This window comes from Rhinolophus sinicus, linkage group LG02, assembly GCF_036562045.2.
Source record: "Rhinolophus sinicus isolate RSC01 linkage group LG02, ASM3656204v1, whole genome shotgun sequence".
Classification (NCBI taxonomy): Eukaryota; Metazoa; Chordata; class Mammalia; order Chiroptera; family Rhinolophidae; genus Rhinolophus; species Rhinolophus sinicus.
Window position 1 is genome coordinate 28,866,709 of NC_133752.1, and position 19,213 is coordinate 28,885,921.

Sequence of the window (19,213 nt, forward strand, 5' to 3'; positions counted from 1 at the left end):
AAAAATTTTCATACAGGAAGAGTTAGGGGAATATCCATCTATCAGAATCCAGGTGAATACCTCACCTTAGTTTATAACACTTTATTTATATGTGTGTGTGTGTGTGTGTGTGTGTGTGCGCACAAATGGGCCATTTTATTAAATAGGCAGTTGGCAAGAACAGAAAAGTTTATTTAAAAAAAAGGTTTTACTCAATAAGTTGGGAACACAAAGCTAAAGAGAGGAATTAGCTAGGTCACTAAGATACCATACAAACTGGTCGCGAGCTTGAACTGAACATAGCATGAATTGGATCTCTACAGAGAATCAGAAAAGACGCCAACACACAACACTTTAATTTATGGGCTCACTTTTATACTTGAGGGCAACCTAAAATACCTCCCCATCCCCCTCCAAACAATTATCCAAAAATTATTTTAGGATCCACAGGGGAGGGAAGCTGGTGTACAAACATGCAAACTAAAGTATAATATACATTTGAAAAGCAATTCAAGTGTAAGTTCTTCACAATAAGGTACAGATCTGAAACGTGGTTCATACTGACAAGAAAGGGAGTCACCGTTTCTGAGTCTTTCACATAGACTTGTATTGATTATAAATTTCTCTCATCCTTTTGCCTCTGTGGATCTATGAACTCACATAAAATTGGGCCGTCATACTTTCCTGAGGGTTATAACTGTTCCCCACCCCTGTGAGGGAGCTTCAGGGAAGCGGACAAGGTGAGAAGAAGGGGAGACGGACCCTCCCACCAAGCAGCAGCAAACAACTGTAGGGAGATTTATGTTCCTGGCGTCAGTATTAGCCCAGTGATCTTCCAGGTTTTGCCGGCAGTCCACCTACTTCTCCAAGACTTTATGGTGGGCTTTAATCCCTTCCATATTCTAGGTTAAAACTGCCACAAAGAGGTGAAAACCAGAAGTTCCCTTCTAGGCTTCTGAGATCTGTAAAACAGTCTGAGCCCCTTTGTTTTGATAAAATTATACATTGATATTTAAAAGGTCTACATACAAGAGAAAGGTATAGATGGCGCACAATTTTGTCCAAAGCAGTGGAGTATATCAAACACACAGACACACACACACACAAAGCCAGACACTAGTTACAGTGGTAAAGACAGATTTTACTCTAATGATTGCAACCAACTGGAAAGAGGGTTAGAGCAAACTGAACTCAACTTCTATTTGTGCAGCGGTGGCTGGGCATTTTGAGGGAAGGAGGGGGAACATCAGGGGCTCAAGCAGAATCAGGGAAGTGGAAATTTACAAAAAGTAAGAATAGGGGTTGGTTGATGTGACTAGGCCATTTGGGTTTGTTAACTGGTGCTTATCCTGAAGAGAAACAAACAGAACCAGTGGTTCAAGTCAGAGGACGGGGCCCACTAGGCTGGGAGTGAGCAAGAGTTACCTCTTAAATGTTTGCATTTCATAGGGTAGCCTCTCAGGTCCCTGAGAAGACACTTATGGGTAGTAGGAGAGTTATACTTCAAATGAGTACAGAAAGGTTTTACAACTGCGAGCTTTCTAAAGTAACTGCTCTGAGAGGGCGTTCAGAGACCATCTGCCTATCACCAGGTTGCACTGGAACAGTCAATCTCCTGGCAGTGTTGAGCTTTCTCAGACAAGCATTTTAAGAGTGGTTGGAGTTGTCATGCTAAGGATATGGGCTTGAGCAGTTAGAAACTATGCTGGTGTTTGTTCAAGTCTCTTAGTGTGTGTGGTAGTGGGTAGGGAGTTGAGCAAAATCAACTGTGCTAAGTGTCTACAGTTTTTATAAGCCACGGTGAGGCCAACTTGAGAAGAGGGCTCAGAGGAACCTGATGAAAGTTTGGTCAAAGAGAATCTTTGACAAGTGACACAAAATATTTATTTGAGTTCAATGACAAGCACCTTGGCTATACTCTTTCAGAAATGTGGGCACCACAGAATTCATATGTTATATTACCAATTTCAGCATTTGTCTGTGGTATTTCCTAACAAAGACCAAAAATGAGAATTATTCTTTTCTTTTTCTTCAGCAGCTGTTTATTCTTTTTATATGTGTCTTCCATGTGGATTTCATTTTTATGTCCTGAATTTTGAAATCCAAATTTGATAATGCTTTAGGAGAAAAATGGAGTTTAAATATATTTTGTTAAAACTCTGAATTTATAATTTTATAAATTTCATTTTCCATTAACTTAATACAAAATTCCTCTGTTATTTTCCTTCCAACCATGCGTACTGAGCCCCTGCTAATTTAATTTACATTGTGAGGCTGGAAAAGTCTGAGTCAGTGTTCAGTGAAGCACTTTACAACCCTGAGAACAGTGAGACCTGGGCTCACTGGGCCTCATGTCTTCAGGGTAGGCTTAACTCCTATCCAGATATACATAAAACCTCACAATAAAGACCTACCTGCTTCCGTTTCTATTATACATCATATCCAGCTGACAACACTAAATGCTGATGAGACTGTGGAGCAACAGGACCTCTCTCTCATGCACTGCTGATGGGAACGCAAAATGGTACAGCCACTTTGGAAGAGAGTTTGTCAGTTTTGTAAAAAACTAAACATACTCATACCATACAATCCAGCTATTACGCTACTTACCCAAATGAGCTGAAAACTTATGTCTACACAGAAACCTACACACAGATGTTTATAGCCACTTTATTCATAATTGTCAACATTTGGAAACATCTAAGAAGTCCTTCAGTAGCTGTATGGATAAATAAACTGTAATACATCCAGACAATGGAATATTATTCAGTGCTAAAAAGAAATGTTCTACCAAGCCATGAAAAGACAGGGAGAAGACTTAAATGCATATTACTAAGTTAGAGAGACCAATCTGAAAAGGCTACATATTGTATGGTTCCAAGCGCATAACATTCTGGAAAAGACAAAACTATGGAGACAGTAAAAGGACTAGTGGTTGCCAGGGGTTGGGGGTGGGGAGAAGGAGGAAAGGCAGAGCCCTGAAGATTCTTTTGGGCAGTGAAACTATTCTGTATGATACTACGGTGATGGATACATGTCACTAGACTCTTGTCAAAATCCATCAAATGTGCAACGTCAAGAGTGAGCCCTAATGTTAACCATGGACTTTGAGTGATGATGTGTCAGTGTAGGTTCATGGATTGTAACAAATGTACCCTCTAGTGCTTGATAGTGAGGGAGTCTGTGGGGAGGTGGGAAAAGAATATACGGGAACTCTGTACTATCTGCCCAATCTCTCTGTGAACCTAAAACTACTCTAAAAAATAAAGTCTAGTTTTAAAAAAAGAGTTAAGAGCTGTACAATACACACTTGAGTTTATGATTTGCAGGCCCACTTCTTAACCGAATAATGTCAGATTAAGCATTCAAGTAATTAAAGTGAAGTCTTAAAAGTCTAAAAAAAGTACATGGCACTGAAAGCCCTGTTAGGCAACTTCTACTGATAGAAAAGCTTACATATGGTTCTCCAAAGTCTTCATGGTCATTTTATTATTTAAAAAGGTTAAGATAAGTTTGCTCCCTGTAAAAGTACCATGGTTAAAGGGAAATGTTAAGGTAGTTGCATAGCTGAGTTTCTTACCTTGCTTGGGGCACTGTACATTATATGTTATTTTATTAATGACAAGTTTAAAATCATTCATGAGCAAAATTTCCATCAAGGTTGAACCTGCAATCTCACTGCCATCTGAAAGAGAAAACATAATGCAAAAATATGTCCTTGTTTTAGAACAGTAAGAACCATTTTCCAAAATATAAAGAAATACTAACCTAGGTATTTATAACACAGTACGTGGGCATCTGCCTTGTGGGGGCTCCCCATACCCAATACTGTTCCCATTGGGAGGAATCCTCTCTTGTTGTGTTAGTGTCCATTCCACTGGACCAAGCAAAGCAGGCAGGTGCTTCTTCTCCCGCCCTGTCAGCGGGGCTGGGATCCAGGTTCATGTCCCTGGTGAGACTGTATTTGCAGTCAGGCAAAGATTCAGCAGAAGTGGGAACTCTTCACAGCAAGGCCAGAGCAGCTGAGGGTGCAGTTGTGGGGTGGAGGGTGTCACAGCGGGCTCACCAGGCTGTTCGGGGCTAACCTGGTCTCCGCTGTGTCCTACCCCGGTTCCTGCCCTCTTCTGAGCCTGGCTCTCTGTCTACTGCAATCTCAGAGTCTGCTGATGCAGTCCTCACAAAGTCCATTTCGGGTGGCTTACAGCCAAGCCTGACTGTATGTGCAGGCACACAGGTAGTAACATTTTTAAAAGCCTGTCTTTCTCTTAGCTTTAATTACTAGAGGTGATAGGTTAGTGTTAGTTAAAACTTGGTGGTTAAACAGCACCACAAACCACCACACACACAGGGCACCCTCCCTTTCTACCTTGGGAAAGATGAAAAGAGGCAAAGCTGTGAAAAGGTGGGGGTGGCAGGGATAGTAATGAACATAATTAGACCTAAGGAGTATATCTGCATTTCTGTGGTTTATTTTATGGAGGGGGAGAGAGGCAGGAGAGATTCTAACAGTAATTACAAATATTATAGGAACATTTCAGAAAAAAAAATCTCTTGGAAAAGTTTAACCTCAGTCTGTTTTGCAGTTTCTCATATAGCCTAGTTTGTGTTATTACACTTTTGAACTAAACTTTAATGCAACCCAGCTGTTAAGAAAGCAAACTCATCGAATGATAAGATAAAACTGGTGCAGGGTAGGAGTTTCTCTGTCATTGCTTCTTTCGAACAGTGTACTTATAATTACGTGATATAAAGACCAGGTATTGCTTGGCTACAGTCACCGGAGCTATATTAGTAAGTGTGACGGGAGGAATACTGCTAGTAAAATCAGGAAGACCCTGGCTGCCTGCCTCCTGTCTGGCTCTCTGTAGTTCTTTTGTTCCAGAGGCAGCAAGTCAAGTCTGCACCTGGGTCTGTTCCTAGAATTTGGCTGTTTGGGTTCCTGTTCATCAGTTGGGGTGAGATCATTTTCCCAGGAACTGCCAAATAATTCAACCCACACTATGGGCAAAACATTCTTCATGCCCAAATTAAACGCAGGCAAATGCCACCTACAGAGCCTCATTTTAAAAAGATTAGCAACACACCAATAGTTTTATCTGTCTTTACAAGTGTCATCTAAAAATTTACATTCAAATGACTTAAAACCAGGTCCTTAAAATATTACTATAAAAAAAAAAATCAACTGCATATGATGACTCAGTTGAAGTACTACCGTGTTTTCCCAAAAATAAGACCTAGCCGGACCATCAGCTCTAATGCATCTTTTAGAGCAAAAATTAATATAAGACCTGGTATATTATATTATATTATATTATATTATATTATATTATATTAATTATATTAATTATATTATATTATATTATATTATATTATATTATATTATATTATATTATATTATGTTATGTTAACCCCGTCTTATATTATATAAGACTAGGTCTTATACTAATTTTTGCTCCAAAAGACGCATTAGAGCTGATGGTCTGGCTAGGTCTTATTTTTGGGGAAACACGGTACGTTACTCTTTATACTCATGTAGGAACAGCAAAAGATCCACATGGCACACTTTGAAGGAGCTAATGACAGAGTGTTGAATTTTTCACCTCTTCTTGGGCAAGTATTGATTTAAACCCCAATAAAGTGTTTTCACTCAGTCTAAAAGCCCCCTTTCTCTAAGAGTTCTAGTAACATTTCAAATGTTTTTCTTTGTGGTTTATGTTTCAAAGCTACTCAAATTATTTTTAGAAATAGGGTACACACTCATCATTGCTTTAACCTCTCTTATTTCATTCACTTAACAAGCACTTACTACCTACCAGGCAAGCACGGTGCTCTCTTTGCATCTGCCTGCTCTTAGAAATTTAGGAAGGCAGGTCCTGGCCTGCAGGGACGGCGCATCTGTGTTCAGTGCTCCTGTGAGTAGGCAGGAGTGTCTGTCAAGTTCAGGGATGGAGTATTAGGCCACTGCGGCCATAGGACTAAAACCCTATTCTGATTCTGGTTTTACCAGGAAGAAAGCTCCCCTTCCAGTTAAATCCAAAGTCCTTACAATAACCTAAAACAAGGCTTTTCTCACTCTGCCTCTCGCCTCCTACCTCCACGCAACAACTGTGCAGCCACAGAGGAGTTGGCTCCCACCTCAGGGCCTGAGCCTGGAGCACCCTTCTCCCACCCACACCGCTCTCTCATCTCTTCCAGGTCCTCACTCAAAAGTGACCTTAGGGGGCATCTCCCCCCGTAATACATACACTCCCTGCACCCCACTTGGCTTCATTTTTCTCCATGACACTTGCTATCTAACATTTTATATATTTTATTTCATTACCTTGTTTCTCCTTTTAAAATATAATCTCTATAAGAGCAGGAGTTCTTATCTCTATTGTTCTTTGCCCAACTCTAGCACTGAAAACAGTGCCTAACATATGTTAGGTGCTCAATAAATATTTGTTAAGTAAATTAATTCTTTAATCTCCATTTTCCAACATCTTTATCTATCCTTTATTAGTTCTGAGCTTAGGTAAGAAAGAAGAATGTTTATTTCCTTTTCAAAACTGCAACACTACTCAACTTTTAAATAAGTATTCTAATCATGTAATACTACCATAAAATAACAATGCAAATTTATTCATTTATCTATAGTTGTCGCCCCTGTATGTTGGGCTGGAGTAAACAATTCTTTATTCTCTTTTAGGAACAGTCCATCTAAGACCATTTCAGACAACAAGGACATAAAAGCTATACTGTAAATTTAAAATGTCTAAATGATTAACTACCGCTGCTGGTATCAAAAACATATATATGCTTCCTGAGAACCAATTCTGTCAAAAAGCATACTAGGCTGTAAGTGCTTTATAACAAAGATAAATGCACTGTTCGTGTACTTTAATTATTCACTGGCTATTTTAATCACTGAAATTGTATTTCATTTTTTAATTATTCAAATTTTGCTTAAAATTTTGCATGTAGCTAATGACTACATCATTAACATGTTTTTTCTCAGAGAAAAAATATTTGGTTTAAGTTTATGAAATAAAACTGAAACTTGCATTAAATTTATTCCATTAATTTTATTCAGTAGTTGTTTTTTATATTACTGATTATAAAAATGAATTGCTCAGTAAAGGCCAACCATTTATTATATAAATAATTAAAGAATCAAGTTCTTTCTAAAACTGTAAAGAAGCAAAACAAAGGTTCAGAAAAAGACAAAGTTGAAAAAATATGTATCTATACCTGCTGTGAAGACAGCTGCAGTTTTGATACCTTTGTCTTCATTTTGTAGGTCCTGAAGAAATGAACCAACTGTTGACAACATTGGTTTGACTACAAATTGACAGCGCTCTTTTCTGGATGGCAAAGTAAGTGTTATCAAGGGAAGGCCGTGTCTATAATTAACTGTTATTTCTGTTAAGAAAAAAAGATAGACATAGATAAGAGATAATATAGAAATAGATAAAATTTACTGTTTTATCAAAATAACTTTAAAAAACAAGTTCTAAAAGGAATGTGTACACATGGACTTCAAAGCCTATGAATTCCTGTGATCCTTTGCCTGGCTCTGACAGTGCCTTTACCAGACTACAGCTGACATACTTCCCTACAATTCTACGGCATTTTACTAGCGCACGTATGATACTTTGTATGATACTTTACTATAATGTCTTAGAGTCTTTCTAAGTAAAGAGTTAAGTTCTTGAGGGCAGAAACTGTTTCTATTCATCTTTAACTGCTCTGATTGCTGCGGTGGGAGTTTGCCAAAAGCCATCAGAGATATAATGGGAACAGAAAAGGGAGGAACTGAACAGAGTCAGGTGTAGGGTGGTATGGGGTGGGAGGATGCTAAAAAACATCTGTTTTGCTCAAAAGTCACACTTGTCACTATTTGGAACACTGGAAATAAATTAGCATAGGAATCAAAGAAGTGCTAAGAAAGCTTACCATCAGGTGGCACCACTGTACTATAAAGATGTGATTGATAGTATTTCAGATTTTCACACAGCTTCATATACAAAACCTGTAAGAAAGATTATTTTTTCTTTTAGAAAAAGTGGGAAAGTTGAAATAAGTGTCTGTACCAGAAGATTCCTTTTACCCGTATATGGTAAGCAAAATGAAAACTTCAGCTTCCCACGGGTACCCCCCGGGGCTCCCTAAACCTTTCTGGCTGCACGACTGCCGGCTACTGTACGTAGTATGCCGCGGCAGTGACACCAGGACCGGGCTCTCAAGTTCTGGTGTGAGAAGTGAAAATCCTGGAATTGTGAGAATTTTAAAATGTGGTTCTTCTTTTTAGGTGATCATCTAAAATAAATGGATACAGCATATTCTAGATATTTGCTTCTCAAAGTATGTTCCCGGGGCCAGAGGCATCAGCATGCCCCTGGAGCTGATTAGAAATGTAGAATAGCAGACCTAGCCCAGCCTGATTGAATTAGAATTTGCATTTTATCAAGATCCCCAGGTGATTCTCAGGCATATTTGACTTTGATTAACAGTGTTCTAGGTAGGTCTCTGTTATCCATTTAAATTTAAATTACTTAAAATTAAATAACACTAAAAATTTAGATGCTCATAGTCACCTGTGGCCCCTTTCAAGTGCTCCATAGCTCCCCATGCTGAGTGGTCACGTATTAGACAGCGCAGGAAGAGACCACTTCCCTCGTCACAGAAAGTCAGCCAGTTTTTTGGTTCCTATAGGGCATTTTGTATCTTTTTTCTACTTTCCATGAAAAAGTTTGTTCAAGTCTTTCTTTTTTTCTACCACTTTAGAAACCGCAGATTGAGTGGTTTCCTTTAAGTGTTTAACATTGATACATATTTAATATATTTATAACTTTTCTAACGAAGTCTCAAATTTTCATTATTTTTGCCCTCCTCTTGAACATGACAAGGATCTTTACCTGTTCTAGGAATCCACTGCTGGGTCCAGAACATCTGCATGGCTACCTTACTATGGAAGAGTGTTTAGAATTTGCACTGGTGTTCGTGTCTACAGGTGTATTGGTGCTTAGTAACAAAGGCCAAATGACAGCGTGCTGCAGTGTGTGAACAAACATAGTACGGTGGTGATAGAAAGAAAGGGCGCTGAAGAGCTGCTTCATAGGCATTTGGAACTCAAATGAATTCGTGCCAGAAGAACTAGTACCATAGTCACAACATGGTAGCTGTTTCATATTGATCCAGTTTTTTTTAAAAGCATCACCTTGCAGTAGTTTGTTAACAATAACTTTGCCAGTAATTATACAATGAAGAATTCTTTTATAAATCATATTTTTTAAGTTTTCATTTATGTGAGGGTACACTATTTAATTAAATAAATAGTTAAAAATGTGTTTACTGCTATAAAGAAAGAATGACACTGACTCAAATAAAGGTCCATTACACTCAAAATCAAAACAATCTGATCAATAAGTAAAACAAAACACCCAAATACGTATTTCTAATGTTAAATGTAACCTGGGCAATTAGTTTCAACAAAACATCATCTGTCACATTAAGGCTGTTCATTTGAATTTTATTTCTAAAAATATAAGCCACTATTAAGATGGAAAAGCTGTTTATTTCTTAAAATAGATGCAACTCTCAATAAATGAACATATGTAGTATAAGTTTTCCAAGTTTGATAACGGTTATTACAATACTATTACTTTTTGTAAAACTACATGAAACTGAGAAAAATGTAACCATTTGAAAACAGGTCAGAATTAATTCTCTACCAAAATACATCTTTAAAAATCTTTACTATATATGATTCTCCACGTGCAAAGGCCAAATGTAACAAAGTAGGGCGTAAAAGTTAAAGCCCCGCCTTTTTACTTCTGCACAACCCACGACAGTCCCCAGAGGTCATCGCCGTTAGTGATGACAGACACTTTCTCCGTGACCAAACTGTAGTCAGGTTCCTGTGAACCTCACTAAGTCCCACCCTGGGCATGTCCTCCAAGAGCCCACTTTCAACAAGAATCTTGTCAAGTTGGTTGAGCCAGAATCTCCCACCCTCAATACTTGATCAAATTCTTCCTCCTCTTCCATCCCACAGGTATTCTCTGATCACCCTAGTCTGCTTCAGCAGGAATCCTGTCAGGTCAGTTTAGCCCAGAATTACCCTACCTGCTTAGTCCTTTGCCATCCATTAAACGCCCCCACTCTGTTTCTCAGATATAAATCCCCACTTTTCCTTAATGTATTTGGAGTTGAGCCTAATCTCTCTTCCCCACTGCAAAACCCCACTGTTGTGGTCCCATTGAATAAAGTCTACTCTCCCATCTTCAACAAGTGTCAGGAAGAATTTTTTCTTTAACAATTGTTTGGTGTGTATCCTTCCCCATTTTTTCTATATATTACCACCTTTATATATGAATTAAATTCTATGCTAGAGTCTGTGTATAATGCTAAAGACAGTTTATGAGTCAGGTTCCTCGATACTAATAATGATAATTCCTCATCATAAAGGACTCATGATTTAAAGTACTTATCATTTAATATATAAAGCAACTACTAACAGAACTAAAGGGAGAAACTGACAAAAACACAATTATAGTAGGGGAAATAAAAACTTCACTGACCGTTATGGATAGATCATCCAAACAGAAAATCAATAAGGAAATAATCGCCTTTAAAAGACACACTAGATGAAATAGACAATCAATGTTTACAGAGCTTTTCATCCCAGAAAACCAAAACATACACTACTACACATGGAACCTTCTCAAGAATAGATCATATGTTGGGAAACAAAACTAGCCTCAACAAGTTTAAGAAGACTAAAATTATACCAAGCATATTCTCTGACCACAATGATTTGAAATTGGAAATCAACTGCAAAAAGGAAGCAGGAAAAACCACAAACATGTGGAGGTTAAACAACATGCTACTAAACAATGACTAGATCAATGAAGAAATAAGAGATCAAAACATACATAGAGACAAATGAGAATAATAATACAATATAACAAAATTTTGGGGATACAGCAAAAGTGGTAATAAGAGAGAAGTTGATCTCATTACAGGCCTACCTTAAGAAACAAGAAAAATGTCAAATAAATAACTTAACATTTCACCGTAAAGAACTAGAAAAAGAAGAAAGTCCAAAGTCAGTAGAAGGAAGGAAATATTAAAAATTAAAGTAGAATTAAATGAAATAGAGAACAAAAGAACAATTGAAAAAATTAATGCAGCAAAGAGTTCGTTCTTTGAGAAGATTAATAAAGTTAGCAAACATCTGGTTAGACTCGCTAAGGAAAAAAGAGAAAAGACTCAAGTAAACAAAAGAAAAAATGAAAGAAGTTACAAAGCACACCACAGAAATATAAGGGACTATTCAAGATTCCAAGAAAAGCTATATGCCACCAAATTCGATAACTTAGAAGAAATGGAAAAATTCCTAGAAATATATAACCTTCCTAAACTAAATCATGAAGGACTGGAAAATCTAAATAGACCAATCAACAGTAAGGAAATTGAAAAAGCAATAAAAAACCTCCAAAAAAGTACAAGTCCGGGACCAGATGGCTTCACTAGTGATTTCTACAAAAGATTCAAAGATTTAATACCTATTCTTCTCAAACCATTCTGAAAAACTTGAACAAGAGGCAATACTTCCTAATTTGTTTTATGAGGCCAACATTACCCTGGTACCAAAACCTAGCAAGGATAACACAAAAAAAGAAAATTACAGACCTCTATGTATGATGAGATAGATGCAAACATTCTAAACAAAATACTAGCAAATTAAGTACAACAATACATTAAACAGATAATACATCACGATCAAGTAGGGTTCATTCCAGAGGCATAAGGATGTCTTAACATAAAATCGATCAACGTGATACATCACATTAACAAAATAAAAGATAAAAATCTATGATCATATCAATAGGTGCAGAAAAAGCATTTGACAACATACAACATCTATTTATGATTAAAACATCCAATATAATGGCTAAAGAAGGAAAGGACCTCAACATAGTATAAAGCCACATGTGACAAACCTTCAGCTAATATCATACTCAATGGTGAGAAACCAAAAGCTTTCCCTATACGATTAGGAACCAGACAACAATGCCCACTCTCACCATTTATTTAATATAGTACTGGAAGTCCTAACCAGAGCAATCAGACAAGGGAAAAAAACAAAAGGCATCCAAATTGGGAATGAAGAAATCAAACAGCCGTATTTTGCAGATGACATGATTCTTTATATAGAAAACCCTGAAGATGCCACCAAAAAACTATTAGAAACATTAAACATTAAAGTTGCAGGATACAAAATCAATGTACAAAAATCCACTGTGTTCCTATACACTAACAATGAAATTTCAGAAAAAGAAATGACAAAACAATACCATTTGCAATTGCAACAAAAAGAATAAAATACCTTGGAATAAACTTAACAAAGGACGTGAAGGACTTATACAAAACTAGAAGACATTAACTGAAAAAAACTGAATAAGACACGAAGAAATGGAATGATATTCTGTTTTCAGGATTGGAAGGATCAACATAGTTAGAATGGCCATATTACCCAAAGCGACATATAGATTTAAGGCAATCCCCATCAAAAATCCCAACGGCATTTCTCAAATAGAACCAAAAATATTGTCAAATTTGTATGGACCCATGTAGGGAAGATGTTGAAGAAAATTTGTCTTCATTGTTTGATGTGAGCTTTTGTCTATTAGCTTTTATCTGTTCCTGTATGTGAGGCAATTTCTGTGCTGTGATCAGGGGTTGAGTAAATTCCCCCTTTGGTGTCATTCTCCCGAGCAGGGGAGACATGAGATGGTGTTTGCTGTTCTGTCTGTGCTGTAAGGTGATGGTGAGCTTAGGGTTAAAGAAATTCTTGATCAGGGGTTGAGAGAATTCCCTCTTTGTTTTGTCTGTTTCACCCACATCAGCAGACAAAGTGAAGAAGTAGCTAAGTTATATCAGGACGACGTGACTGGCACGTTGCCAGGCTTTGGAAGACCTTGGGCTGATGGTCCTAAGCAAGAACAGTAGATATTGCTTATCCGGATGAATTGGCCCTTCGGCCAGATGGGCAGCATTCATATCAGTAACTGCCAGACCCTCCCTGAACTGGCCATTTCCAGAGGGGGAGGCAGGAACAAGAAACTTGGCTCTAAGGTACATCTGAGAAAATATATAAGACAGACCTCAGTTGGCAGTGTTATTAATTATTATTTTATCATTTGGTCATTCATCATTGGTGATTTCTCATCATTCTAACATTTTGAAGACTTCCAGCAACATGCAGCTTACAACACCAGGGGAAGTCCTGACTTTCAGCCACGAACCTGCCGAGGTCTGGCTGGTTCCCGGCCTCTCCAGTGTCGTTCCCCACAGTTAGCCTTCTTGAGAACTTGTCAGCATCTAGAAAAGTTGCATGCAGCTTGTAGCTTACAACATCAGAAGACGCCTTGACTTCTAACAACAACAACAACGCCAACAGCAGCAACATTCTTGGCAACTTGTAAGCATTGGTGTGGGAGATACCTGAGTTTCTCTCAGCTACAGACCTGGCAAGGTTTTGATTTATGACTTTTCCAGTGCTGTTCCCCCCCCCACCGCATTTGGAGGGCTTTTGACATCTACTGTAATAGTTACTATCCTATAGAGCTTACTACTGCTTTTGGATACTCCTTACTGATGTTATTTATGTATCTAGCCAAGTGATTTTTGATCAATAGTAAACATGTGTTGGGATCTCTTAAACTTATATGTATGTGTATTCCTTTGACATGACTTTATTATCAATGTATAAATTTAGTCTTAACCACCTTTACTTTCTGTCATTAGCACATTCTATTAATTGCCTTTGTCTTTTGCTATTGCATATTGCTAAATAAATAGATTAGATATTAAATAAATAAATTGGCCCCATTCTAGCATGTGTCTCTCCTCCTCCTTTTCCCAGCTCGTCATTACAACCCACAAGACCCCTGAATAGCCAAAGCAATCCTGAGAAAAAGGAACAAAGCTGGAGGTATCACACTCCCTGACTTCAAATTATACTACAAAGCTACAATAATCAAAACAGCATGGTATTGGCAGAAAAACAGATACACAGACCAATGAAACAGAATTGAGAACGCAGACATAAACCCACATGTAAACGGGCAAATAAAATTCAACAAAAGAGCCAAAAAAAAAAAAAACAATGGAGAAAAGAAAGTCTATTCAATAAATGGTGCTGGGAAAATGAAAGCCACATGAAAAAGAATGAAACTGGGCTGCCATTTGACAACATACACAAAAATTAACTCAAAATGGATCAAAGACCTAAATATAAGACCTGGAACAATTAAATACATAGAAAAAAAACATAGATACTAAACTTACGAACCTTGGTCTTAGAGAGGATTTTATGAATTTGAATCCAAAGGCAAGGGAAGTAGAATAAAAAATAAATGAAAGGGACTATATCAAACTAAAAACTTCTGAACAGCAAAAGAAACCATCAACAAAACAAAAAGGCAACCAACAGAATAGAAGATATTTGCAAATCATACCTCTGATAAGGGGCTAATATCCAAAATATATAAAGAACTTATACAACTAAACAACAAAAAACAAAAAACAAACAATGCAAAAATTGGCAAAGGACCTGAACACTTTCCCCAAGAAGACATAAAAATGGCCAACAGGTATATGAAAAGATGCTCAATTTCATTAGCTGTAAGGGAAATGCAAATCAAAACCACAATGAGTTACCATCTTGTACCTGCTAGAATGGCTATTATCAACATGACAACAAATAACCAGTGTTGGAGAGGATGTGAAGAAAAAGGAACACTCATACTCTGCTGCTGGGATTTAAATTGGTACAGCCACTATGGAAAACAGTATGGAATCTCCTCAAAAAAATTAAGAATAAAATTACCATATGACCCAGCAATCCCTCTTCTGGGCATCTACCCCAAAATTTGAAAACACTTATTCATAAAGATATATGTACCCCTATGTTCACTGCAGCATTATTCACAGTGGCCAAGACATGGCTGTTTGGAAACCAAAATGTCTTTCAATAGGTAATCGGACAAAGAAAATATGGTACATATATACGATGGTATATTACTCAGTCATAAGAAAAGATGAAATACTGCTATTTGCGACAACATGGATGGATCTTGAGAGCGAATTAAACCAGAAGGAAAAGGACAAGAACCATATGATTTCACTCATATGTGGGACATAAAACAGAAAGCAACAAATGATCAAACAAACAAACAAAAAACTCACTGACACAGACAACAGTATGGTGATTACCACAGTGGAAGGGGAGTTTGGGGGCAGGTTGATGAGGGTAAATGGAATCCAATACATGGTGATAGAAGGAGACTAAACTTTGGGTGATGAGCACACAATGCAATATACAGGTGATATATTATAAAATTGTACATGTGAAACTCATGCAATGTTATTAAACAATGTCATCCCAATAAATTTAATAATTTTTTTAAAAAGAAAGAAACACAATGGGATAAGCAAAGCTCAAGTGGACAATCAATGGGCTTCTAAGTCCTGTAGTAAAAAGTATTTCAGTGGAACCCTATGCATTGTCTACAGCACACTTTTCCAAGAGGTCACATTTTAGCCCTCCTCATTGGTTTGGAGGCATTTTGCGACTATTTGTAAACTACAGGGAACTGATAGGTATGTAAATACTGTCCAATCTGGTAGTGACATAAGTGACTTTCCCTCACCGTGGAAACACCAGTTTTAACTCTATTTGCAATTCATCTTAATATTCAATATTCCTTTCTCCATATATGGTCTGACAATTAAGTTCACGAACTTGTTGCAACAATGTTGCTAACCTTTTTTTTATATCAAAGGGATTATTCATTAAGAATTTGTACCAACTAGACAAACAGCTAACCAAGTTTACTATTTGGAAGTGCTGAAAAGGCTGCGTGAAAAAGTTAGATGACCTGAACTTTTCGCCAACAATTCATGGCTCTTGCATCACGACAATGCACCAGCTCATACGGCCTGTCTGTGAGGGAGTTTTTAGCCAGTAAACAAATAACTATATTGGAACACCCTCCCTACTCACCTGATCTGGCCCCCAATGACTTCTTTCTTTACCCGAAGATAAAGGAAATATTGAAAGGAAGACATTTTGATGACATTCAGGACATCAAGGGTAATACAACGACAGCTCTGATGGCCATTCCAGAAAAAGAGTTCCAAAATTGAAGATTGGACTAGGCGCTGGCATTGGTGCATAGCTTCCCAACAGGAGTACTTTGAAGGTGACTGCAGTGACATTCAGCAATGAGGTGTGTAGCACTTTTTTTAGGATGAGTTCATGAACTTAATTGTCACACCTTTGTAAATATGTGCTGTTTTGATTTTTCCTTTTAACTGGTTATAACATCTGCTTGGTTCCTTCATATAACAAGACTGTGGGTGGAAAAGGAGCTCCGTAAGAAATACAGGGAAAGTAACCTCACAGGGTAAGCCAATCATAAATTCCTCATTGGGCAGGTCACAGAGGGTAGTCATGCCTTGGGCCTGTAACTTCCCTAGTAAAAGGTTATCTTTGCCTTAAGCAAGCCCTGCCCATTGTTTCTGTGCACCTAGTTTAACACACCTGTGAAGTGCCTCTTTTTCAGACCACCCTTAGGAGAGCACCTCAGCTTGTTAACTATCCCGTAATCCATTCATAGAGATTTCCCTGCCTTGCTTTCTCTCACTCATGTAATTTTCCTTACTTTCCCTCCTTATTCCACATGCATAAAAAGAAACTGTAAACTCATTCTGGGAAGCGGTTTTTCTCAATCTATTGAAATCTTGCTTCTAGGCATGTCCTCTATTTGGCTCAAATAAACTCTAATAAACTCTTATAAAATTTTTCTACATGTTTGGACATCCTTACGTTGACAAAACTAAATAAATTCTAAATTCTAAAATAAATTCTTTAACATGTGTTCATTCTTAGAACAGTATGAGAGCCATGATTTTACCTGTTCCTGAAAATTATCTTTCAACAATCCAAAACAGAAAAAGTAACTGACAGTTTGACTCTTTTGAGGTAGAAAAGACTAAAAGTAGCCCAGGGCAAGACCAAGCCAACCCTTCCAGTGATTTGATGACTTGCCCTGTGCTATTTCCAATATCACTGCAACTTCCCAGTACAAGGCCCTTGATGTTGGGCCATTTAAGAACTGATTCTGGGCTTGGGCTACAGGAACTCAGTTGGAGGCTATAAAAACATACTGGAGCAGGGCCCAGTTGGGACCCCCACAGTAGAGGCCTGGCCACGTCCCTGGCCTCACCTTTCCTTGATCTCCCTAGAGGTGAACAACAGATCATCCCTCTGTGGGTTGAGCTCGCAATGTCCCCTGTCCCACCCAGTTCCCTGTTTTAGAAAATTACCCTGAAACTTATGATGAATACTTTTAGGCTTATTGATCACAACCTCTGTGGTCTAGCATCCTTTCCAGGCTTCTCCCATCCTTGTTCCTGGGTTGCTGACACCAGCACGAAAGTATGGAAGTACGTTGCCAGAGGGAAGGCTCCATGCAGACCCCAGGAACCCTCACGTAGCCTTTAGAGGACCGCCTAGATTTTCCCTGAAATACCCCAAGCTGGTCAGAGAACATTAGGGCAGTTTTTGAAGGTGTTAAAAAACTTCTGACCACCGGTGCTCTGACAATAAACGCTTCTTCTGGCACAATTCCTGTGTCAATCTACTGACAATAAACACTTATTCTGGCACAACTCCTGTGTCAATCTACTAGCTGAGCGGCACAGGCAGTGTGAGCTCCGGACTCGGTTACTCTCCAGTTTTACTATTAGTTAAAAGGGGTAAGTACAGAATGAAAATAAACTCCTACTTACAATCTGCAATCCAAAATTCTAATATAAATGAAATGCTAAGTAGGAACCAACAAATGTATTTTGAAGATTAATTCCATTTAGAGAAGATGAAAATAAGAGTCACCTAAAACTGAATTTAACATAAATTATATGTAGGGTCTTGAAAGAGATAAAAGGGAGAATCTGCTTCTAGGAAATGAACAAGAAATTAATACTAAAACTGCTATTAGGTTGGTGCGAAAGTAATTGCGGTTTAAAAGGTTAAAAATTACAAAAACTGAAATTACTTTTGCACCAACCTAATAGAAATGAAACAAAAATTAGTTATTATGAGCAACTATTTAGGATTCCTGGAAATGAAAAAAAAAAAAAAATCTACATACACATTAAAAAACCCCCACCCAGATTAATGGACTAAATCCTAGACTGAATAAAGTCAATAGAAAAAAAAATTAATTAGACAATATTTCACCCAGGTACAGAAAGATACCAAAACTTTCAGAATACAAAAAGCAATTAACCCTCATACACGCTGGCGAGAATGTAAAATGATATAAGCACCTGAAAGTCTAGCAGTTTCTTATAGAGTTAAACATACACTTCCATGTCACCCAGCAATCCCCCTCCTGGTTGTTTGCCTTACAGAAATGAAAACATGTTCACACAACTTGTACAAATGTTATTTCATTTTCTCTCACTACAGTCATACTCCCAGGGAGAAGGGGGGTTCGGTCTGGTTCACTGCTATGTCTGCAGCCCTTGGAATAGCACCTGACACATAACACGGGGCTCAAAAAAATATAAGTTAAATGAATGTATGAATACCTTCAAGGTGCTAGGGGAAAACGACGACCAACCTAAAACTCTATACTCAGGAAAATTAGGCTGAAGGAAATGAAGAGATTTTCAGATAGAGATCATTCTTTCCCACAGATCTTTCTTAAGGAACTTTCCAGGAAGAAGGGAACTAAGCCCAGATGGAAGCAAGAGAGCACTGTTATGGGCTGAATTGTGTCTCCCCCAAATTCATATGTTGAAGTCTTAACTCCCAGTACCTCAGAACTTGACTGTATTTTAAAGAGAAAACTAAGCTAAAATTAGGTAAAGAGTGTGGGCCCTAGTCCAATATGGCTGGTGGTCTTATAAGAGATTTGGACACAGACATGTTCACACACAGAGGAAGACCATGTGAGGACACAGTGAGAAGATGACAATCTGGAAGCCAAGGAGAGAAACCGACGTTGTGGACACCTTTTCCTCAGACTTCTGGCTTCCAGAATTGTGAGAAAATAAATCTGTTCAAGCCCCCCAGTCTGAGGTACTTTTACGGAAGCCCTAGGAAACTAATACAAACACCAAAGGTGTAAAATATGTTGGTAAATAAACTACTTATTATAATAAATTTTAAACC

General features: G+C 37.9%; 1 protein-coding gene across 3 annotated transcripts in view; it reads right to left on the reverse strand.

Moving 5' to 3' along the window:
* Positions 1-19,213, reverse strand: part of MCUB (mitochondrial calcium uniporter dominant negative subunit beta) — a 74,811-nt gene that overhangs the window by 7,024 nt on the left and 48,574 nt on the right. For all 3 annotated transcript variants that reach the window (XM_019741892.2, XM_019741893.2, XM_074322535.1), the window contains exons 2-4: positions 7,915-7,990; positions 7,210-7,380; positions 3,560-3,664 (exon numbers count right to left, since the gene is read on the reverse strand). In XM_019741892.2, coding sequence (XP_019597451.2) covers positions 3,560-3,664; positions 7,210-7,380; positions 7,915-7,990 — 352 coding nt within the window. The remainder of the gene's footprint in view (positions 1-3,559; positions 3,665-7,209; positions 7,381-7,914; positions 7,991-19,213) is intronic.